General features: G+C 44.0%; 1 protein-coding gene and 1 non-coding gene across 2 annotated transcripts in view; one reads left to right on the forward strand and one right to left on the reverse strand.

Annotated features, from left to right (window-relative positions):
* LOC134531253 (aromatic-L-amino-acid decarboxylase-like) overlaps positions 1 to 24,047 on the forward strand; it is a 53,550-nt gene that overhangs the window by 5,426 nt on the left and 24,077 nt on the right. The window contains exons 2-4 of the mRNA XM_063366947.1: positions 15,906 to 16,100; positions 22,234 to 22,354; positions 23,244 to 23,357. Coding sequence (XP_063223017.1) covers positions 16,021 to 16,100; positions 22,234 to 22,354; positions 23,244 to 23,357 — 315 coding nt within the window. The 5' untranslated portion in view covers positions 15,906 to 16,020. The remainder of the gene's footprint in view (positions 1 to 15,905; positions 16,101 to 22,233; positions 22,355 to 23,243; positions 23,358 to 24,047) is intronic.
* On the reverse strand, positions 14,871 to 14,942 carry Trnap-ugg (transfer RNA proline (anticodon UGG)). The gene has a single exon. It is a non-coding gene; the product is annotated as a tRNA-Pro (tRNA).

The raw sequence follows: 24,047 nt of genomic DNA on the forward strand, positions 1-24,047 counted from the left end.
TTGCCTCGATCTGAGGCCAAAGAGGGCGCCTTCTGAACAGCAGCAGTCACCACATGGTCACGTGATACTATTTTGCTGTCAACACTTAGGATTATCATCAATTTAGTTATTTGTATTTCGTATCCGGCCCAACTAAACTGCATGTATCTGAGGTGTAACATAATTATATATTTGCCAAGATGTTTATAAAAATAAATACACAGAATATCTCTGAAATATACACATCCAACGCCTGATATGGTGCTTACGAGATAATAAGACTAAGACACATTGATAACTTAATCAGTAAATTGATGATTAAGAAAGATATGAAACATCCAATTCTATTTGTAGTACCTTTTTTTTTATTACAACATTGGAATCTACTTGCAGCTTAGCATCAAATCAGCGTAGAACGGTGCTAATATATGAGAGCTTACTCCATCGAAAAAGTGGTTTACAGTATTATATGATCCTCTTTCGGTATTAAAATATGTGGCCTAACAAGGGGCAGAGATTTGTAATAAAACCTTTTTGACGTGACAACGTCTAATAAATCGATAAACGCCGGCTGCACGCACGAAAAAGGATGAATCACTGTCCTGTTACGCACATTGTCCCGTTACGCTTTGTCCCGTTACGCTCATTGTACGCTTGTGCCGCATCTATCTCTCTTCCACTCGACTGTTTATAAAGTGAAGTGAAAAGTTAATGTGGTTTTCATTGCTTATTACAACAATTTCGGCAATAAAGGTTAATTATTCTTGCATTTTAAAAATCTGATTACTAGTATAATTTCAAGTATTTATTCTTTTATTACTAAAATAAAAATGATTCAATTTTATTCATAAAAGTATGCAATCATTTCATCAATGTTTTGTTATGACGTTGTCACGTTAAACTATCGTCCGTAAACCGACTTTACAGACAACCAATTTTTTTTGTACATAAATTTAATTCAGCAGAAAACTTAATAATCTCCGTTGCCTCTTCTAAGCCGGTGTTATCAGTAGAACACAGGGCGAGTTTATGCTGCACACGCAGCGACGAGCATTACTGGGAACGCCTTCGGATAATTCGGGTGGTCTCGTCGGTAAATGCTGGTACTTTCTTCAGTCTGTGCACCAACCACACCGCTCCGCGCTCTCGTGGATATTAGACCTCACCAGTCTACCGGGAATGGTTACCACCGGATCAGGGTTGTTTGTTGCGAACATCGAAGATGTTTTCAAACATGTTGAGGGTCTTCATCGGTGATCCTTGCAACTGTACCAGGGTGTCTCCTTGTTGTGCTGCAACCCTGCAGTATCACGTGTAGTGTGTGCTGCCTACTTGCAGGCTCTCCAAGTTTACTGTCGGACACTGTGTACGCATGCCCTCAATCGTTTTCCTACGAGTGTTCCAAGTCCAAGACACGAGCAGCGAAGTTAGTTGTTCATGCCTGGTTGGGGGAAGGAAGTGGCAGAAAGGGGGAAGGAAGTGGAAGGAAGGAGAAGGAAGTTTTGTAGGTAGGGGGAAGGAAGTTTTGTAGGAAGGGGGAAGGAAATTTGTAGGAAGGGGGAAGAAAGAGGTAAGGAAGGGAGAAGGAAGGGAGAAGGAAGTGGAAGGAAGTGGAAGAAAGGGGGAAGTAAGGGGGTAAGGCAGTCGTAAGAATGGGAAGAAAGGGGGAAGGAAGAAGGAAGGAAGTGGTAGAAAAGTGAAAGAAAGGGTGAAGTAAGTGGTAGGAAGAGGAAGAAAGGGGGAAGGACGGGGATAAAGCAGGAGGAAGGAATGGGGAAGGAAGGAGGAAGGAATGGGGGAAGGAAAGTGGAAGAAATGGGTAAAGGAAGGGGGCAGAAACTATTTCTTGTGGTGCCCTCACATTTTCCATCAATGTTTTTTGTATAAATATTTTACCAGCAAAATAATATTAAGTTATTTAATAAAAATAACATGTAAAATCTCTCTTTTATACTGCACATATATAAATATTCTCATCGTTAATTTATTACAGTATTTTATTTAACTATCACTACAATTATTTAAATTTGTGAATAAGTCAAATATACAAAAAAACAGTTATATTTGAATTGTTATAACAAATATGGTGAATGGGTTGATTAGTATTTGGTAATTTTGTTGTAATTATAATTATTTTGATCTTTGTTTTGGGAAATCCAAATTTGTGTGTGAATAATAAAAGCTGCGCAAAACGTTATAATTTTATAATTTTGTGTTTTGTAACAAGTATTAGTTGCAACGTGTATCAAAATAGCAGTAAAAGTAAAAACGAAATTACAATGGCTTAATGTTTAGAATCTCTTTCGTTTAAAAAAATATGTATTTTCACGCCTCGCTCTTCAGTGTTCGTTCATAAAGAAATTACAATTTATTGTGCCTCAATGAATACTTAAAGTTGATATATCGCTCAATGCACTCGGGGAAAAATTCAACTTCCAAGCAATTGTAATACTTTATAAGTTTCGTCGACAAGTGTGGTAAATTAAGATAGACTAATATTCCCGCCATTTGAGGCTGTCTTCAGCTAACTGCCGAGCCTACCTCTCCTATAGACGCCACCGTAGCACTCAGCAATCCTCGCCAGCTTTCAGCAGCCCTCAGCAATCCTTCAGCGGCTCTCAGCATCCTTCAGCAACCAGCCGTCTCCGACCTCAGCGGCTGGGAGCGGGCTCAGAAGTCCTGCTAGACGAGGCGACCCAGTGCAGCCGGTACTGACTGCAACTGGGTCGTTGTTGCCATCGCGGACCCAAGGACCGAGAGAGAAGCACCAGAGACAGGTCGCTGCCCACAAAACTCCAGTTCTGAAGTTATGAAAAATTATCTGCTAAGATGTTTTTTTGACGTGATAACGTCTTATAAATCGATGAACGCCGGCTGCACGCACGAAAAAAGCATGACTCATTGTCACGTTCCTCCTGAGCCGAGCGTGCAAGCGAGAGCGCGGAACAAGCGGTAGAGGCACGATCGGCCTAAGCGTTCGGCTTGTGACGCATCTATCTCTCTTCCGCTCACGTTATCTTGTAAAATTATCGTCCGTAAACCGACTTTACAGACAACCCCCCTTTTTTTATTATCAAAGGAGACTCTTGATAAAAGTTGCTTGATTGAAGTAGTTGGCTTCCGAGTTGTAGCCGCGTCCTTGGCGAATAATTCACCGACGTTTCGGTCGACATTGCAGTCGCCATCATCAGATAGCAGTCACCTACCGCATCGGACGAATCGCCCCTGATTGGCAAAGCAGCCCAGCCAACCAGAAGAAAGGAATGCTCTGATTGGCCCACAGCAGCAGCCAATCAGGAAGCACCTTCCCCTCAGGTGTGTATATATATATATAAATATATAAAGGCAGGACAAACTGGTAAGAACTTCCATTCTTCTGATTCCTGTAATCAACCTGCTTGTCAATAATGCATGAAATTTTGCATCCCGCATGTCAGAGCCCAGGGTTTTCCCTGTGTCTATGCAGGTTTTACCAGGGCCCAACTTAACTAGTTTATAGTCTAGAATAGTCAGTGAGGGGAGTTCGTCATGGCGCCAATTGCTGCCATGGCTGGCCAATCCCCCTCCTAGCACACGATGCATGCTACCTCTCCTGCATGGCTAACACCCTGCATGATTATAGCGTATAGGCTTCGGCCTGAGACGCACTTAGTCTCCCTCCCTAACCCAGACACCTTCCAAACACACTTAGTTTTAATTAAGGTTAGGAAAAAAAATTGGTAAGAACCTAGGTAGGTAACCGCTCCCTGATGATGGCGACTGCAATCTCGACCGAAACGTCTGGTGAATTATTCGCCAAAGACTCCGTTTACAACCCAGAAGCCAAGTTACTTCAGACAATGGCCGTGAGAGCCTGCGAACATTGTTAATTTGTTCGATTGGAACTAAGCGACCATGTTTGAAGAAGTGGTTGTTTGGGAAGGTGGAAGGGGGAAGGGGGTGTGGTCGGGAGCCAGTCACGTGACACAGGGTCGTCGACCCAGCAGGTGTCCGCGGGAGCCAGCAGACACTCCGCGGGCTGCGATGAGAGACTGTTCCTCGTGTTCACATCTCCGCCGCAGCCCGTCTGCGTTACGTAACCGCAAGTCACAGGGAAACCTTCTTTTCACAGACGAGAGAGCCAAACTCCCGATCGTGCATCTTCGGTTTTTTTTTGTTCATTGTAAAAGGTTATGTTAGCTACATTATAAATACTTTAAAACATTGTGGATGGTTGATTTGGTTAGGATAGCTACATTAAAGATACTGTGAAATCATGTAAACGGTTTCCTAGCGCTGGATAGCTGCATATTAAAAAGTTATTTGCTAAGCGACCATAAAACGATTTTACAGTATTTTAATGTAGCTATACTTACCTAATATAACCAACCATTTACAATGTTTTAAAGTATTTATAATGTAGCTAACCTATCCTAATCGACCGAAAAATTTTATGCCACACCGGTTTATACAATGAAATAGAACGAAGAAAAGAAAGCCAGCATGAACTTGGGGGAACTTCGGGTGTGGCTCTCTCGTCTGTGAAATGAAGGCTGCCCCAAGTCACGCGCTGACCTTCACCGCGCGGAAACAAGTGACAGTCTTTTCTCGCCGTTCGCCTGCGTTTAGCGCGATTCGTCACACTCAGGGAACCTCCTCAACAACCATTGTTTTTTTTTTTTTTTGTTTAAGAACACTTCGTGACTGTCCTTGACAGTTCCTCCACTTTGTCATCTAAAAGCCGTTTAGGAAGGGGAAAAGAGGGGCTTTTAACGCTACAGTGAGCATCGAAACTTCCCTTTCAAAGGAACTACTGAAGCCGTTCAATGGAAAAAGCTATCTCTAAAACCAGACTATAAATGTGTTTGAGATACAAGTACGAACGAGAGCTCCGGTGACAAAACTCTTATTTCGTTGAGCGCTGTGTTTCGTTAGAGTTGTGTTGTTGCGTTGCTTTTAGTTAAACACCTTAACGCGTCAAAAAATAAAAAACTTTGTAGGTGATTCATAGCATGGGGATACTGCCATTCGAAAGATGAATTTCGGTATCACAACTTTTGTTAAGTAAGGTTACGGTTAAATATTTGTGCCAGAAATACGCTTTTCAGTATCGTGAAATTTTTTTGTTGGTTGGTTTTTATCTTCATTAAATAACTAGTTGAAATGTTTACAAATTCTTATCTGTCAGCTTATACTTAAAACTGCCTATTTGAGGTTGAATTTTACGAGATTTACTTCATACGACAATACTGTAGTGTAGTCGTAACTGCGTTCGCGACATCTGCGGGTATTCTAAAAATGAGCAGCCGTGAGTATCTGGCGTGTATACTCGCCAAGTGCTCTCTCTTGCTGGTCTGTGCACTCTAGAGTGTACACTCGGGCCACTGGCAACGGGGTCGAGGACTGCCGCACAGGTCACAGGCTGACCCCCGTCCCGGCTGGGAGCCCCCCGGAGGCACTGCCCTGCGCCACGAAGCACCGCTCATCTCTCCGTGTAAGTGCGCCACGCTTGCACCGCCTCGCCTTCCCACATCCCGAGTCCAGCGGAACTCTGCAGGAACCCAGCTCTGGCGCCAGGTCTTCCTGGCAAGGCGAGGCAATTGCCCAGAGACGGTGATGGGTAGTGGCGCCACTCATTTGTTTTCCCTTCAAATCAGATTGCTAATAATCCTCTTGCGTCTGTGCTGTCTTTTGAGACTTTAAACGCTTTCTTGCCAAAACAACAATTAAATGCTTTCTCGTGATTATTTCAATTACTTACCTCAGAGTCAGAATGATGTTTCTTCATGAGTTACTAAATGCTTTCCTCAAATTATAAATTTAATTGTTTTCCGCATATCTTAGCTCCCGAAATGTCGTTCGATTTATCTGTTAGTAACTGAAGTTAGTATTTTGTGAGAATAATTGATAAGTTAAATATATGTTTTTTTAACTGTATGCTTAGCTATATAGCCACTGTCAGCCAATTTTTATAATTTTTTATTACTGTTTTACTAAATTGTCTCGTTGGTTTCGAACAGAGGACACTCGGTTTTGATGTAAGATTTTTTTACTGAATTATTATATCAAATTTTTATTAATTTGTAACAAAAATATTTTTAGGTTTTTTTTTTTTTTAATAGGTTAAAATCAAATCGTGAAGCCATAGGTATTACACTCGATGTATCATATTTCGGTCGTGATGAGTATTAAAACGTCACGATCCAGGTTAAGCGGCTTGAATGAAATTTTTTTTAAGGAATCCTAAGCTGCTTGAAAAACGTTTAATCCTTCAACATTTCTGTGAATTAAAACGGGACATTTTTCCCCGAAAAGGGGAATTTTTTTATTCATTGAAATAGGGAAATGTTTGTAATTTTGAGGATTTTGAGTCATTTTTTATTTTATTTATTTTTGAATTTTGGGCCACTGCGACTTCACAAAATCCAAGATGGTGGTCGGTTCATTGGCTTGATACACGCTTTACAGCATTGAATCCTGTGGCAGAACCGGTCAAACTCTACCACTCAACGGAATTTCGCTTGTACAGTTATTAAGACTCGAAAATTGACGGAGGAAAAAAGTTAAATGCTATCTGGGTTTGAGCAGTAGATTACCGGCGTGTTCCTGGGGGGGGGGGGGGGGTGTTGGGGAACTCCGCTGTTTCGCCCTGTGATTGAACCGCCCCGCCCTCCCTCAAGGTCAGGCCTCGCCGCCATTGGTTGATGGGTCACGAACACGTGACTAGTGGAACCGGGCGGATCTGTGGGTCCAACCAAGGTCACGGTGGTGGCAGGTGCGTGTCGCTTGTGCGGTTCTTGCGCCAGGACGGCTCTCTGGCTTCACTGGCAGCTGGAGGCCTGGACTCTGCTGTGTGGTTGCCGAGACTGCTGAAGTTGTCTGCCTGACGAAGCAGCCACATCTGAGGGAAGCCTACGATTCACTCGTCCTTCTGGACATACCCGAATACTCACGTTGGCAAGCCTTCTTTCAACAGACGAGAGAGCCAAACGAACGATTGTGCATCTTCGGTTTTTTTTGTTCGTTGTAAATAAATATACAACTCATGATAACTAATGGTCAATTAGGTTAGGTTAGCTACATTATAAATAATTTAAAAACATTGTGGACGGTTGATTTGATTAGGTTAGCTACATTAAAGATACTGTGAAATCATGTAAACAGTTTCCCCCAAATAAATACACCTGTTGTGGTACGGAAAAAAAAGAGCGAGCATGAACTTCGGGGAATTTCGGGTTTGATTCTCTCTCGTCTGTGAAAAGAAGGCTTGCCAACGTGAGTATTCGGGTATGTCCAGTAGGACGAGTGAATCGTAGGCTTCCCCACATCTGACGCGGCCAGAGCAGACTGCTCGACCAGGGACAAAAACACCGCCAGCTCACGGCATGTCGCCCCTAACATCTTTGCCTGAAACTATTAAACCTGGGTTTTCATGTGATTAATAACTATGATACTGAGATTGTTAAGTTCCAAATTGAACATACTACTGAAGGCTCGACTGTAGTACGAGCCTATAGTTTCTGTGGCGAATAGAATTGTGTAAAAAAGAGGGGGGGGGGGGGGGGGGGGTATATTGGTATATTGATTTAGACTGAAAATGAGAATGTTTAAAATCGGATAAACTTATGTTTTCAGGTTTTAAAATTGGTTTAGGCGAGGGTTGATTTTTGATAAACGATCCTCGTACAGCGGTGAGCTGTGTCAGTATGACAGTTTTGTATTTTTTTTTGTGAGTGGGTTTATAGCCATTTTTTTACCACAAATTTCTGGAGTGTGTTATTGAAGTTGAGATATTCTTGAGACCTCCTGCCACACCAGGGTGAAGGGGGGGGGGGGGGTAGGGCCCACGCAGGGAGGACCCAGGGCAGTCAGCACTGGGGAGGCACCACAACGCCGAAATACCACAACGCCGAACGTACAATAACGCCGAAAACCATAACGCCGAATGCCAAATTAACTACAACGCCGACAGCTAGAAAACTGCTGTGTACCACAACGCTGAATTACCACAACGCAGAAATACATTAACGCCGAAAAATGTCATTGCAGGACTGCCACAAAGGTTAGGTTAGGTAAGGTTAGCAGACAAATTCATTCAGTTGTTTTTCATTTTTGCTCCTGTGCCCCCCCCCCCCCTCCAGGCAGCAATATTTTTCGGCGTTACTGTATTTCGGCGTTGTGGTACACAGCAGTTTTCTAGCTGTCGGCGTTGCGGTCAATTTGGCATTCGGCGTTGTTGTACGTTCGGCGTTGTGGTAACGACCCGTCAGCACTCGTCGCCCGACGTGAGACACATCAGCGTGGTGACTGCCGTCTGTCGGCACGAGGCGTGTGCCTTCGGTGGAGATGTTCCCGCCTCGAGCCAAGACAAGGTCTTGTTCTGAAGGCTTCCACTCTCAGTTCGTACCCATCACCCGGAACTGCTGTGTGCGTGAGCAAGCAGGACGGTGAACTAATCAGTCGGAACTGACGGGCTGACTACCTAATTGATAGCTTTCATTCGAATCAGGCTGTGGGCTCTGAGAGCCGACGTCAGTCCGAACTGACGAGTAGGCTATGCCTCGCCAGCCCAAGCTGTCAGTCCAAACAAACCAGTCCATCAGTCCATCATCTGAGTGTCGTGGCAGACATATTTGTTTATATACTCTTTGGTTTATTTTTTCCTTTACCTAACTAAAAGCGCAACTGCAACTCCAGCATTAAACATTTCTTCCGTATTCTACGATGGGTAGAGACCGGAAAAATTCGCGAATTCATTTCGCGATAGGCTAAAATACAAATAGTTATACCTCAGTGCTGCCTCTGCTATTGGCTCACAACTCACCTGGATGACTCTGGGCCAATTAGAAACACCCAGCCAAAGCTGTATCGAATCACAGGCTGCTACGTTGGGAAGTGTCTCAAAACACAGCAGCCAATGAGTGGGTGACATTTGACCGAGTGTACGTAGAACTATGGAGTTCATCCTGCAGGTCATTGAACCCACGAATTTTTCCGGTCCCTAACGATGGAACAAGATCCGTCCAACAGCAACAGCAACGCCAAGACTGATCGTTTGTGGGAAAGGCTTCGGTTCGGTCCAAACTGTCAGTTCGGGCTGAGAAGCGTCGATGGTGTGTGGGATTCTCTAGGCTGCTGCCCAGCCACGGAAGACTGGTGCGCTGAACTGCAGCTTTTTTCCTTCATAACGGCTTATTTTCAGTTGCTACCAACTGCTCATGCCAAAACCACCACACGTGGACCAAAACGTATCCGAGAACTATATACATACGTATAACTGTATTCAATATTTTCGATCAGTTGAACGATGGTTAGGAGAATATGTAAGCAACGACCAGTACTTGGAAGCAAAACAAGTAGTACTGACTGGCTTTGAGGATCATATCTGAAAGGAGCATCAAGAAGCCGATAAGGTTGTTTCGGAACACAGGGGAACGCACCACAACGCCGAACGTACAATAACGCCGAAAACCATAACGCCGAATGCCAAATTGACTACAACGCCGACAGCTAGAAAACTGCTGTGTACCACAACACCGAATTACCACAACGCCGAAATACATTAACGCCGAAAAATGTCATTGCAGGACTGCCACAAAGGTTAGGTTAGGTAAGGTTAGCACACAAATTCATTCAGTTGTTTTTCATTTTTGCTCCTGTGCCCCCCTCCCCTCCCCCCAGAAACATTTTTCGGCGTTACTGTATTTCGGCGTTATGGTACACAGCAGTTTTCTAGCTGTCGGCGTTGCGGTCAATTTGGCATTCGGCGTTATGGTATTCGGCGTTACTGTACGTTCGGCGTTGTGGTGACGACCAGGAACACAGCGAACACTCGAGGGAAGAGCTGGCTCGCCGAGTGGCAGACTTCTGCAGACGAGGCTCTCAGCGCGCGACCGGCGGAGTCAGCTCTGCTGATGGCTCCAGGTCAGCTCCCGTCGCCCGGTCAGCACCGAGCTGACTCGTGCACAGCCGCCGTGTCGTCCACACGACCTCACTCGAGGGGAAGCCTTCTGTTCACACACGAGACAGCCAAACGCACCTAGAGACCTGTAATATTCGCGGATTCATTTCGTGATAGGATAGAGTCCAAATACTTTTGACATTATTTTGCTTCAGTGATTGGGCCACAGTTTATTTGAAGGACTCTGGGCCAATGAAAAATCTTTAACAGAAGAATTAGCGAATCACGATCATTCCAGTCAACAGGTGTTACGAGTCGGTAACCAATCAGCAGATGTAATTTACACGAGTGAATAGAGGATCATGGAGTCTATCCTTTAGGGATTTGAAATCGCGAACTTTACAGGTCTCTACCGATCGTGCATCTTCGGTTTTTTTTTGTTCATTGTAACTCATGATAACTAATGGTCAATTAGGTTAGGTTAGCTACATTATAAATACTTTAAAACATTGTGGACGGTTGATTTGGTTAGGGTAGCTACATTAAAGATACGGGAAAAGAAAGCATGAACTTCGGGGAACTTCGGGTTTTGGCTCTCTCGTCTGTGAAAAGAAGACTTCCCGTCCGGAACACAACAGTCGCGTGACTGCCTCACTGTCTGGAAGTCAGTGAGCTGTCGCATGTCAGCTCAAGTGAAAAGAGTTTCGAATGTACACATGAAACCAGACGAAAGCGCGATATTTTTGTCTCCGCGCAATAAATTCACGGATACATTCCATGACACGCCAGGCTTGTACTCGTATGTACATAAGTGTGACGTCTGCCGGAGGCACATAACCACCTGCTGAGTCTTCTTCTGCAAGACGATTAAAAGTCCTTCACGCCAGTCACGAAGCTTGACTGGTATGGTTTGGTCACCATTAGTTAATTAATCACTTTTTGACGTGACAGCGTCTAATAAATCGATGAACGCCGGCTGCACGCACGAAAAAGTGTCCCGTAACGCACATTGTCCCGTTACGCACATTGTCCCGTTACGCTCATTGTACTCTTGCGCCGCATCTATCTCTCTTACACTCGATTGGAACAACCATCGATTTGACTTTTTCGAGGCACATTAAACTTGAAACACTCCCATTCGTTTCCTACTTTTCCTATCATCGTCCTATCCTAAACAGAATAACACAGATTGGAAGAAGTTAAATAGCAAACATGTATAAAAGTTATAGTTAAAATAATCTCATCGTTAATGTAATAAACATATTTGAATTAATGAGTGCAAATAAAAGAAAATTTGTCAATTAAATTGTAGATTTCATTTCACTCCTTTGTATACATACAAAATAGTGATAATTAAATAAAAATGATTAAATTTTATTCATAAAAGTATGCAATCATTGCATCAATGTTTTGTTATGACGTCACGTTAAACTATCGTTCGTAAACCGACTTTACAGAAAACCAATTTTTCATCATCATGCTTTATTTATTTTTTTATTTTTCTTTATACAGTGATGGGAATATCCCAGTTATCTCAAATTCGAATCCTAAAGAGAATTTCAAATATTCCCCTCGAATTCAAAAATAGATTAAAATAATAATAATAATGTACAAGATGTGAATAATATTACCTATGTAGTTGAAATATTTAACCTTTAAATGTTGGTTTCCATTAATGCACATTGTAATTTTAATTATAAATTACATTTTTGAAGTACACTATTTTGGGGAATGCTAACATGATAGGTAAGAAGAAAAAATTCTAGTAAACTTCGACGTCTATAAGTAATGAATTTTTTAATTTTCTTTATTTCGTCTAATATTTATCTCCGAATATCGAACCCTTCGAATACTAAGATTTTGACGGTATTTGAGGATTTCAGGATTTGATTGGCCGATACCTAGTATATATGTATTAAGTATTTATCCTATATCTCCGGCATTTCAAAGCTTGTCTGTGGAGTAGACCACTCACGTATAAAAAATAAAAGCCACACTTTGTTAGGAACTGTAGGCAGTAGAACAGGCTATTATACGAGTTGCGTGATAAATAGCTAGTTTGTGACTTCGATGAGCGAGGGAGTGTCCATATATAATTGGACGTGTTAAGGAATTAAAGCACTGGCTAGGTAGTCGCACTTCGAAAAGTGGCGTTGAAACAAATTCTCCCTTTTCAGAAGAAAAAAAAACCCCTTGGGTACGGCCTTGCCACAATATCCTACCACTTCTCATGACATGTCAATACGTTGAAATATTTTTACCTTATTTGAAGCCAAAATTTAGCGATAGGTATTTTCATTAAATTAACTGAAAATGTATGTAGTAACACTACGACCAAAACAATTAAAACTTGTTCTGAGAGATGATTGCGGATTTGAACCCGGGACCTCTCGCACCCTAGACCAATGAGCAGACGGGAATGTGAATGTACTTCAGCATGTGAGCCGTGCGGTATGAAAAGTGGGTCACCCCCCCCCCCCCCCTCCACGACTCAGTGTGCACGTGTGTTCGTGTCAGTGCACCACTGACATGTCACAGTATCTGCGACGAGACTGGATAGGCGTCTGATAAAGAGGTCCCGTCTGTAGGCCCTATCGCGGATCTAGGTATACCCTAGTTCACCTGACGCCAGTATTGTATAGTGTCGGCCCCGATTATGAGTCCATAGTTGGCCACCGAAAATTACGTAACCCCTAGATTACCGCCGAAAATTACGTATCCAAGATGGCCACCGGAAATGACGTAACCCAAGATGGCCGTCGGAAATCACGTAACAAATGATGACCGCCGAAAATCACGTACCCAAGATGGCCGCCGGAAATTACGTAACCCAAATTGGCCAAATGGATAACGTAACACAAGATGGCCACAGAAAATCATGTACCCAAGATGGCCGCAGGAAAAGATGTAGCACAAAATGGCCTCACTGGCTCCCTGGCTCCTGTCCCCCCAACCGCTGTTGCAGGACATATAAACCTATATATTCCCGCGTCCGATTCTGAGAGCAGTGCTTTTCTTATTAATAATAGTCCATGGAAGTGAAACGCGGCGTGGTGTTGCGTGCCGGGCCTATAGATAGGGACCGGAAGAATTCGCGGGTTTAATGACCTCTAGAATGAACTTTATAGTTCGTACACTCGGTAAAATGTCACCCTCTCATTGGCTGCTGTCTTGTGAAGGTGTCCCAACGTAGCGGCATGTGATTCGATACAGCTTCGGTTGAGTGTTTCTCACTGGCCCAGAGTCATCCAGGTGAGTTGTGAGCCAATAGCAGAGGCAGCACTGAGGTATAACTATTGGAATTTCAGGCTGTCGTGAAGTGAATCCGCGAAATTTTCCGGTCCCTGCCTATAGAGCGGACACCAGAGGGGCAGAGCGCTGGTCCGGTCGGACGAGTCTCGGGGAACAACCTGTCGCGGTGGTCAAGGTTGCGACACTGGCTTGGCCGCAGACTCAGCTGCGAACCGCAAGGTGTCCCTCGCTAGCAGGTCTTCCATAAACGATTGTCCCAGGTTCAATGGCACATAGACTCTTTGCAACAAATACATACATCAGATTGAAAGTAAACTAACCTTGTTTTTTTCCTTACAGATGTTCAATACGTGGACCTTCAGTTATACGGCACACATCCAACATAAAAAGTCCAATTCTTCCCGCACTTTAGTTAACAAGTCCGGATTCTGGCAAATCATCAGGTACACAGACACCATCTTGTATAAAGCCCGAAAGGAATAATCGCTTGGCGATATGTCAGGTGATCGTGGAGACCAGCGAAAAAGAACTCTGTCGTCTCCACCATTACGACCAATCAACGTTTAATCGCTCTCGTATAAAAAACAATTCCATTGGGGAGGGTCTCCATCCTGTTGTCAAAGTTAACAGGTTCACCCCATACTGACTGTGGAAAGAGGCATTCTTTCGCGCTGCAAGCGAGAAAAAAAGAAAAGAAATCAGTATTCGCGCATGCGTATATGTATAGAACTGTTTGAGTAACTCCTTAATTGTGACCTTGAACCAAGACTCTACATCGCTTGCAGTTGATACTATTAAATTTGATAACTGTGACATTATTTTATGGACATTCTGTACACTGACATGCAGTGGCGGATCCAGAGGTTCACCTCGGAGGGGGCACTCTAGGATTTCAGAATAGCCAGAGAAAAAATGTCTTAAAATTACTAAATTTGTATTTAATCTACTCACACTACACATAACATCCAACCACCAGATATTATGATTCTACAAGAAATTCACTAATTATATTAAAATTATTTATTGGTTTCAGAAACAATATTTTTTGTTGGCAATATTAATGTAGCAGACAACTGGTTTTTCTGGGGGGGGAGGAGGGGGGAGGCACTTGCCCCTGGTGCCCCCCCCCCTCCCTTGGATCCGCCACTGCTGAAATGTGCTTTACTTTGATGATAAGCCCGCATATATGTGGACTCGCTCTGACCCTGACAGACAGCACGTCTTCGCAGTCCCTGGGATACTGCCCGTGTGGACGAGCGCTACTTCATAGTGGCTTCAGCAGGTAAAGTCTGGCGCGAATAATCATGACTATCGACACATGATGGCGTCGCTACAGGGTGCTGGAACAGTAGAGTCGTGTCGATCTGATCAAACAAACAGTTTTTGAAAAAATCAATTATAACTGGTATTGTCACGGAGTTCATTTTTGATTATTTTGCACAAGTGAGGATTGTTGTTTTAAGGCTGACGTCACACATCGTTTCTCCAGCCGTGGCTGAACCTAAAAGTTTTTTTGCTAGATATTCTTTCGACCGCTTCTCTTAGTGTGCACAATGCAGGTTATTTTTTTAAGAATTCACGGAATACATTCATCAAAATCGAGCATGTAAACAATTCATCTAGAATAAATCATCGATTAGGAACTGATAAATCGCTCCTGTTCAACCACATAGAGGGACACCAGCATGGCAGTTGCCCAACTGTCTGAACTCGAATAGGCCTTAACTTACAATATTAGGAAAAGTAAAATAAAAAACTCGGGCTCGTCCGGGATTTGAACCCGGGACCTCTCGCACCCAAAGCGAGAATCATGCCCCTAGACCAACGAGCCGATATGAATGAGGCAGTCTCAACAATAGACTCGAGATAGGAAGAGAAGAGTGCTATCTGCGCGCCGCTCCGCTGCCACGTCGCTGGTAGTTCTCCTTCCCGCCGCTGGCTCGCCGCTGGCGCCACTGGGCAGCGCAGCGCTGCAGAGCGACACAACTGCCAGCCTTGTTGGAGAGGCATGCGACACGGTACTGTAAACTTAACAGCCATTCAAGGAGAACGTGAAAAATAATGGATTTACTAAAAATAATATCTGCCAAATTGGTTATTAACGTTACCGAATAATCGAAATAAAGTTCTGTGAATTGACATTAGTTTTTTTTTTATGTTAAATATAGAATGTCATTATGAAAATAATAATTTCATTATGGTATGTTGATTTCGCTTATCACTGCATTCTTGCTTAAAGATTCCAAAACTGCGTATATCTTACTCTATATTAAACATATTACTGCTTTATGAGATTTGATTTAATTTCAAATCATCAAGTTTTATAAAATTATCCCCGCAATAGTAGCTAGGTGTAAAATTTTTTTTTGTGTTAATATAAATTTTTATCTATTCATTATCTTCACTCGAGTCCGTTACGAGTCCGTTGATTCATATATTGTTCTGAGAATTATGAAATAAATAGTCCTGTGACAAAATATAATTTATAGTATTATGATATTTATACTGCCATGTCTTATAAACAACTGAAAATAATTCTGGACGCTATACCGTCTGTATTTGTAATAGGCATATTGTTTGAAAACTTGCCGACACTATATCGTACCAAGAGTAGCACAGACGGCTGCTGACTGAGACAGCCCAGGGTGTGCTGCAACCCACGCTATTACTCTCACAGCAGTCGACGTCGTGTTCTGGAAGCTGAGCCAGGCCCGCGCAGACATAGGCCTCTTAGACCCGCACAGTCCTAGACCACACATGCCCGCGCAGTGCAAGGTCACACAGGCGCCCACAGTCCCAGGAGCCGGGGAAGCGGCCGGCAGACGTGTCCGGAGGAGCCAGGAGGCGCCGGGAGAGAGCAGAGGCCCGCACTTTCACCCGGGCCGCCGCGCAGAGACGTCGCCGCGGACATGGACAGCCAGGAGTTCCGCCGGTTCGCCGGCGCCGCAGTCGACTACGTCGCCGACTACCTGGACCACATCCGCGACAGGTGAGGTGCTTGAGGGGGGCGTGGAGGTTCCTTAGCTCGGGGGAGCTCAATTGTTGCCCCTTGGAAGAGCAGCACTTCAGGATTTTTCTGGCAATGGTTTGTTTGTACAGCGACTGGAAGGGCAGCCCATCCAATTTCTGAAAACATGTTTCTTTAAATGTTTAAATAATCTTGAAAACTTGCCCCTTGGAAGGGCAGCCCATCAGGATTTTTTCTGACAGTGGTGTTTTTTAAAGGTTGTTGAATTGTTGCCCCTTGGATGGGCAGCCCTTTTATGATTTTTCTGACAGTGGTTAGTTTAGGTTAGGTTAGGTTAAGTTAGGTTAGGTTTGGTTAGGTTAGGTTAGGTTAGGTTTGGTTTGGTTAGGTTAGGTTAGGTTACTTTACAAACTAACCAGTGTCAGAAAAATCCTGATGGGCTGCCCTTCCAAGGGGCAAGTTTTCAGGATTATTTAAACACTTAAAGAAACATGTTTTCAGAAATTGGATGGGCTGCTCTTCCAGTCGCTGTACAAACAAACCATTGCCAGAAAAATCCTGAAGGGCTGCCCTTCCAAGGGGTAGCATTTCAGTCGCCCCGTCAGCTCGACCTCTGTCGACGGTACAGTTCACACAGACACTGGTCGACATCATCCTTCACTGCTACCACAGTACATCTAGCATTATCATTCCAATTATCTTGTTACATAGAATACTGACGTGATAACGTTTTATAAATCGATGAACGCCGGCTGCACGTACGAAAAAGTGTCGCGTTCCGCCTGAGCCGAGCGTGCAAGAACCGGCCAACCTACCGTGAGAGAAAATCTTCTGTTATATCAAACAGGTTAAGGCGGGCTTTTTAACTAATTGTTCGTGATTATATTTAAACAAATTATTTAAATTAAATTTGCAAAAACTGTAAATAATATTTGAAAATTAATAACTATGCAATTTTTTTATCAATGTTTGGTTATGACGTTATCACGTAAAGTTAGCGTTTGTAAACCGACTTTACAGACAACCCCCTTTGTTTTATAATTTTTCTTTATTTTATAAAAATTAAAAAATATATATATTGCCTAGTTAAAATGCACAATATTAATTTTTTAGTTTAGGAAATGATAAAGTGCAACTGCTAGGATCAAGGCCTGGTTTGTAAACTTCGCAAGGACCAAGTACGTAAGATGCTAAATTTTCAGCAACCACATTTCAGAGTACCGGTTTCTGAACCACCCAAGGCAACCGATTTTCTTGTGTTTTGGCTTTCGTTTTTGACTGCCATTTTTTTTTTAAAGAAATGCGCAGAACAATTCTAGAGACGCAGAATGCCAAGATTTTATTTTATCATACACATCATGTGGACACTTGTTAAACCTTTTTAAACAGTGAAAGGAAATAACACTTCCAGATTAAATTATTGACAATTTATTTTGTTTTCGTGATAAATGTCAATTATCTAAAGGAGTCCTGGGTAGAAAATTTTACTTTTTTCAAGTTCTGGGGCTGATGACGTCTTGCGACTAGCGTGCTTCAATACCGACTGAGACGTTCTTGCGTTGCGTCTTTGCGTCGTTGCGTCCCTTGCTTAGTTTGTAAGTAACCTGGCCTAGACTCTTAAGAGTTTTTCCACTCGAGTTGTAACATCAGTGCACAGCTGCGCAGAGCAGGGTCATCATGCATGAAGCGGCCGTCGAGTGTGTGACGCATGCGAGAATAATGCAAACTAAACGGTAAACAATTTGTTTATCTTACACGATTTATGCTCGATGCCACTAATTTTTAAATGAACAGTACTACACAACTTGTTAAATAGTTATGTATGCCAAGGTAACCTTTGTTTTATCAATTAAGTATTTTGCGAAAATATATAATAATACATTAATCGGAATTTATACACCTTAGAAGCAGGGATAAGTCAAACAGGGGGCGGGAGGGGGGGAGGTGACGTAGGATATAACCCCTCTCCCAGAAATCCTTAAAAAATCTATCAAAATATATCATTTCCACCTTTAAAAGAAAATAATTGGAAATAAAACATAGGCCAATGTGTTTTTATCCCCCCTCCACCAAATACTGCGTACGATAATCATGTTTTATACTTTACCACGCATAATTCAATACATACACGAAAATCTATCCTACTAAATAATATACCAATTATGTTGCATTATTATTTTGCACAGTTAGCACAAGGAGATACAGACGAACCACTAACTGAGCATCTCCAAGCAAACAGTGAAAACCAACTAATGACGAGTCATGCCAACGCAAGCAGTGGCCTAAACAAAAAACTGCTTAATTGTAAAAAATATACCCTTTGTAAGTCCTAATTTTAATGTGAAGAAAGTTCGCTATTTGATGACATGAACAATAAAGAGCGAAAAACGCCAAATATAAGTTGTCAGTCAAACAATTTAAGCTCTTGGTCTGTTGAAGTATTCCTTGCAAACAGCAGCACGTGCTATCGTGCGTGTCTGACGTCATAAGTATCAGGCCAGTGGCTCCGAGGCGCGACATCGGACGAGGTCCGACTCCAAACCCTTAGAGCATCGTCCGCCACGTTTCCCGTCGACCCTGAACGAGACTCTTAGGCGCGCCGGTAGAGCCCCAAGTTCCCCACCGCCTGCTGAGGTCGGCGAGAACACGTGACTGCTAGTTGGACAGACAACCCGTGCTTGTGAAGTACAAGGCTTGTAATGAATGGCGAACGGCAGAGAGGGTCTTATCAGCACTTGACCACGAGTGGCCTGCTAACACAACCACTCCGTGTTGAACATTATCACACGAAAAAAAAGTAAAAGAGACTCCGGTAGGCACAGTGACTATAATATATGACCCTCCTATCCCACCAACCAGTCAGTAGTTGTGGCTCAGGCAAGAACATTGTCTGTATTGTATGACCCTCCTTTCTCCATTGTGTCGAGCACTGTTCCACCAACAAGACAGTAGTTGTGGCTCAGGCAAGAACAGTGTTTGTATTGTATGACCCTCCTTTCTCCATTGTGTCGAGCACTGTTCCACCAACCAGACAGTAGTTGTGGCTCAGGTAGGAACAGTGTCTGTATTGTATGAGCCTCCCATCCCACCGACCAGACAGTAGTAGTGGCTCAGGTGGGAACAGTGTCTGTATTGTATGACCCTCCTTTCTCCATTGTGTCGAGCACTGTTCCACCAACCAGTCAGTAGTTGTGGCTCAGGTAGGAACAGTGTCTCTATTGTATGACCTTCCTTTCTCCATTGTGTCGAGCACTGTTCCACCAACCAGTCAGTAGTTGTGGCGAAGGTAGGAACATTGTCTGTATTGTATGAGCCCCCTTCTCCATTGTGTCGAGCACTGTTCCACCAACCAGACAGTAGTTGTGGCTCAGGTAGTAACAGTGTCTGTATTGTATGACCCTCCTTTCTCCATTGTGTCGAGCATTGTTCCACCAACAAGACAGTATTAGTGGCTCAGGTGGGAACAGTGTCTGTATTGTATGACCCTCCTTTCTCCATTGTGTCGAGCACTGTTCCACCAACAAGACAGTAGTTGTGGCTCAGGCAAGAACAGTGTCTGTATTGTATGACCCACCTTTCTCCATTGTGTCGAGCACTGTTCCACCAACAAGACAGTAGTTGTGGCTCAGGCAAGAACAGTGTCTGTATTGTATGACCCACCTTTCTCCATTGTGTCGAGCACTGTTCCACCAACAAGACAGTAGTTGTGGCTCAGGAAAGAACAGTGTCTGTATTGTATGACCCTCCTTTCTCCATTGTGTCGAGCACTGTTCCACCAACCAGACAGTAGTTGTGGCTCAGGTAGGAACAGTGTCTGTATTGTATAAGCCTCCCATCCCACCGACCAGACAGTAGTAGTGGCTCAGGTGGGAACAGTGTCTGTATTGAATGACCCTCCTTTCTCCATTGTGTCGAGCACTGTTCCACCAACCAGTCAGTAGTTGTGGCGAAGGTAGGAACATTGTCTGTATTGTATGAGCCCCCTTCTCCATTGTGTCGAGCACTGTTCCACCAACCAGACAGTAGTTGTGGCTCAGGTAGTAACAGTGTCTGTATTGTATGACCCTCCTTTCTCCATTGTGTCGAGCACTGTTCCACCAACAAGACAGTATTAGTGGCTCAGGTGGGAACAGTGTCTGTATTGTATGACCCTCCTTTCTCCATTGTGTCGAGCACTGTTCCACCAACAAGACAGTAGTTGTGGCTCAGGCAAGAACAGTGTCTGTATTGTATGACCCTCCTTTCTCCATTGTGTCGAGCACTGTTCCACCAACAAGACAGTAGTTGTGGCTCAGGCAAGAACAGTGTCTGTATTGTAAGATCCTCCTTTCTCCATCGTGTCGAGCACTGTTCCACCAACAAGACAGTAGTTGTGGCTTAGGCAAGAACAGTGTCTGTATTGTATGACCCTCCTTTCTCCATTGTGTCGAGCACTGTGCCACCAACAAGACAGTAGTTGTGGCTCAGGCAAGAACAGTGTCTGTATTGTATGACCCTCCTTTCTCCATTGTGTCGAGCACTGTTCCACCAACCAGACAGTAGTTGTGGCTCAGGTAGGAACAGTGTCTGTATTGTATGAGCCTCCCATCCCACCAACCAGTCAGTAGTTGTGGCTAAGGTAGTACAGTGTCTGTATTGTATGACCCACCTTTCTCCATTCTGTCGAGCACTGTTCCACCAACAAGACAGTAGTTGTGGCTCAGGCAAGAACAGTGTCTGTATTGTATGACCCTCCTTTCTCCATTGTGTCGAGCACTGTTCCACCAACAAGACAGTAGTTGTGGCTCAGGCAAGAACAGTGTTTGTATTGTATGACCCTCCTTTCTCCATTGTGTTGAGCACTGTTCCACCAACCAGACAGTAGTTGTGGCTCAGGTAGGAACAGTGTCTATATTGTATGAGCCTCCCATCACACCAACCAGTCAGTAGTTGTGGCTCAGGTAGGAACAGTGTCTGTATTGTATGACCCTCCTTTCTCCATTGTGTCGAGCATTGTTCCACCAACAAGACAGTATTAGTGGCTCAGGTGGGAACAGTGTCTGTATTGTATGACCCTCCTTTCTCCATTGTGTCGAGCACTGTTCCACTAACAAGACCGTAGTTGTGGCTCAGGTAGTAACAGTGTCTGTATTGTATGACCCTCCTTTCTCCATTGTGTTGAGCACTGTTCCACCAACAAGACAGTAGTTGTGGCTCAGGCAAGAACAGTGTTTGTATTGTATGACCCTCCTTTCTCCATTGTGTCGAGCACTGTTCCACCAACCAGACAGTAGTTGTGGCTCAGGTAGGAACAGTGTCTGTATTGTATGAGCCTCCCATCCCACCGACCAGACAGTAGTAGTGGCTCAGGTGGGAACAGTGTCTGTATTGTATGACCCTCCTTTCTCCATTGTGTCGAGCACTGTTCCACCAACCAGTCAGTAGTTGTGGCTCAGGTGGGAACAGTGTCTGTATTGTATGACCCTCCTTTCTCCATTGTGTCGAGCACTGTTCCACCAATCAGTCAGTAGTTGTGGCGAAGGTAGGAACATTGTCTGGATTGTATGAGCCCCTTTCTCCATTGTGTCGAGCACTGTTCCACCAACCAGACAGTAGTTGTGGCTCAGGTAGTAACAGTGTCTGTATTGTATGACCCTCCTTTTCCATTGTGTCGAGCACTGTTCCACCAACAAGACAGTAGTAGTGGCTCAGGTGGGAACAGTGTCTGTATTGTATGACCCTCCTTTCTCCATTGTGTCGAGCACTGTTCCACCAAACAGTCAGTAGTTGTGGCTCAGGTAGGAACAGTGTCTGTATTGTATGACCCTCCTTTCTCCATTGTGTCGAGCACTGTTCCACCAACAAGACAGTAGTTGTGGCTAAGGTAGGACAGTGTCTGTATTGTATGACCCTCGTTTCTCCATTGTGTCGAGCACTGTTCCACCAACAAGACAGTAGTTGTGGCTCAGGTAGTAACAGTGTCTGTATTGTATGACCCTCCTTTCTCCATTGTGTCGAGCACTGTTCCACCAACAAGACAGTAGTTGTGGCTAAGGTAGGACAGTGTCTGTATTGTATGACCCTCCTTTCTCCATTGTGTCGAGCACTGTTCCACCAACCAGACAGTGGTTGTGGCTCAGGTAGGAACAGTGTCTGTATTGTATGACCCTCCCAGGCCCGTGCTGCCCTCGGTGGAGCCCGGCTACCTCAGACACCTGGTGCCCGACGACGCCCCAGAGCAGCCCGAGTCCTGGCGCAGCGTGCTGGACGACGTGGAGAGGGTCATCATGCCCGGGGTGAGTGTCTGGTGGCTGGCGGGTCTCGCTTCAGTCACGGCTGCAGTAGCCTCCGGGAAGCTTAGATACTCTAGAACATGACCACAGGGGTGATTGTGCTCGGCTGTCTCCTGGAGAGCGTCAGACTCCACCTGTCGTCAACGCCTCTAGGGACAGTTTGAAGTCCTGCTTCTGCAGCTGTGTGATGAACGCTCATGAGTAGGGACTGGAAAAATTCGCGGGTTCAATGACCTGCAGGATGAACTCCATAGTTCTACGTACACTGGGTCAAATATCACCCACTCATTGGCTGCTGTCTTGTGAGACGTCCCAACGTAGCGGCCTGTGATTCGATAAAGCTTTGTTTGGGTGTTTCTCATTGGCCCAGCGTCATCCAGGTGAGTTGTGAGCTAATAGCAGAGGCAGCACCGAGGTACATCTATTTGTATTTTAGCATATCGCGTATTTTTCCGGTCTCTACTCAATTGTCATTGATACGGTGCGTTCACTTTTCAGTTTGCTTGTGAAATGAGCATTTGGAAAAAAAATCTATCCCTTGAAAATCACGGACAATGCATGAGAGTGTCTATTGTCTGGGTACTCCAGGTTATTTATACAGTTAACTACGATAATAATTTGTTTTCTTTTGAAGTTTCATCAAAAGTATACGCTTTGAATTTTGTGGGTACTGAAATTAAATTGTTATAACAATTACATGTTAAATCTTGCTCAGTTACGAGTCACTTGGCTTGCGGTAATGTTAGTTTTGATTTTTCAGTTGAAGGGCATAATCCCAGGGCTCCTGAGACAATCGAGGGAATAGTTAGTTGCAGTTTCAGCCAGCAGGTGACGTGAGTGTGTTCCAGGACACGCGCATGGTTGCTCCAGGACACGTGCATGGTTGTTCCAGATGACGCACTGGCACTCGCCGCAGTTCCACGCCTACTATCCCACCGCCAACTCGTACCCGGCCATCGTGGCTGGCATCATCTCCGACGGCCTCGGCGTCATCGGCTTCAGCTGGGTCAGTCTCCCTCCTGTGACCTCTGTCCCGTCGGGTTGGCACCCCTGCTGTCACCGCGGCGGGGAAGCCTTCATTTCACAGACGAGAGAGCCACACCCGAAGGTCCCCCAAGTTCATGCTCGCTTTTTTTTTTTCGTTCTATCTCATTGTATAAACCGGTGTGGCATTAAATTTTGAGGTCGATTAGGATAGGTTAGCTACATTATAAATACTTTAAAACATTGTGGATGGTTGGTTAATTTAGGTAAGAATAGCTACATTAAAAATACTGAAAATCATGTTATGGTTTCTTAGCAAATAACTTTTTAATATGCAATCAAGTCTATTCATGACGGTTAATTTTCCCAGCTCAGAAGATTTAGGCTATCGACTAGCATTCAAGGTACGAAAGACAATGGAAATATACCCCAGTATCTCCTGCAAGGCACGCATTTATTAAACACACAACATGAAAAAAATAACTGTAGTATGTGCAGGTGATAAGGTGTAACATTTCACAGAAAGTAACTATTCATGACATGTTTTAAGAACGCATACATGCACTATAAGTTGTTGAGGAATTATTTCAAACATATTAAAAACTACTGCCTCAAAATTGAAATTTCTGGCATGTATACTAGAATTTCGCGTATTTGGGAATATATGGCACATTGGCCACAAATTGCAGCTGTTCACGACACTCATTCGTGC

The sequence above is a fragment of the Bacillus rossius genome, chromosome 1, assembly GCF_032445375.1.
Source record: "Bacillus rossius redtenbacheri isolate Brsri chromosome 1, Brsri_v3, whole genome shotgun sequence".
In the NCBI taxonomy this organism is placed as follows: Eukaryota; Metazoa; Arthropoda; class Insecta; order Phasmatodea; family Bacillidae; genus Bacillus; species Bacillus rossius.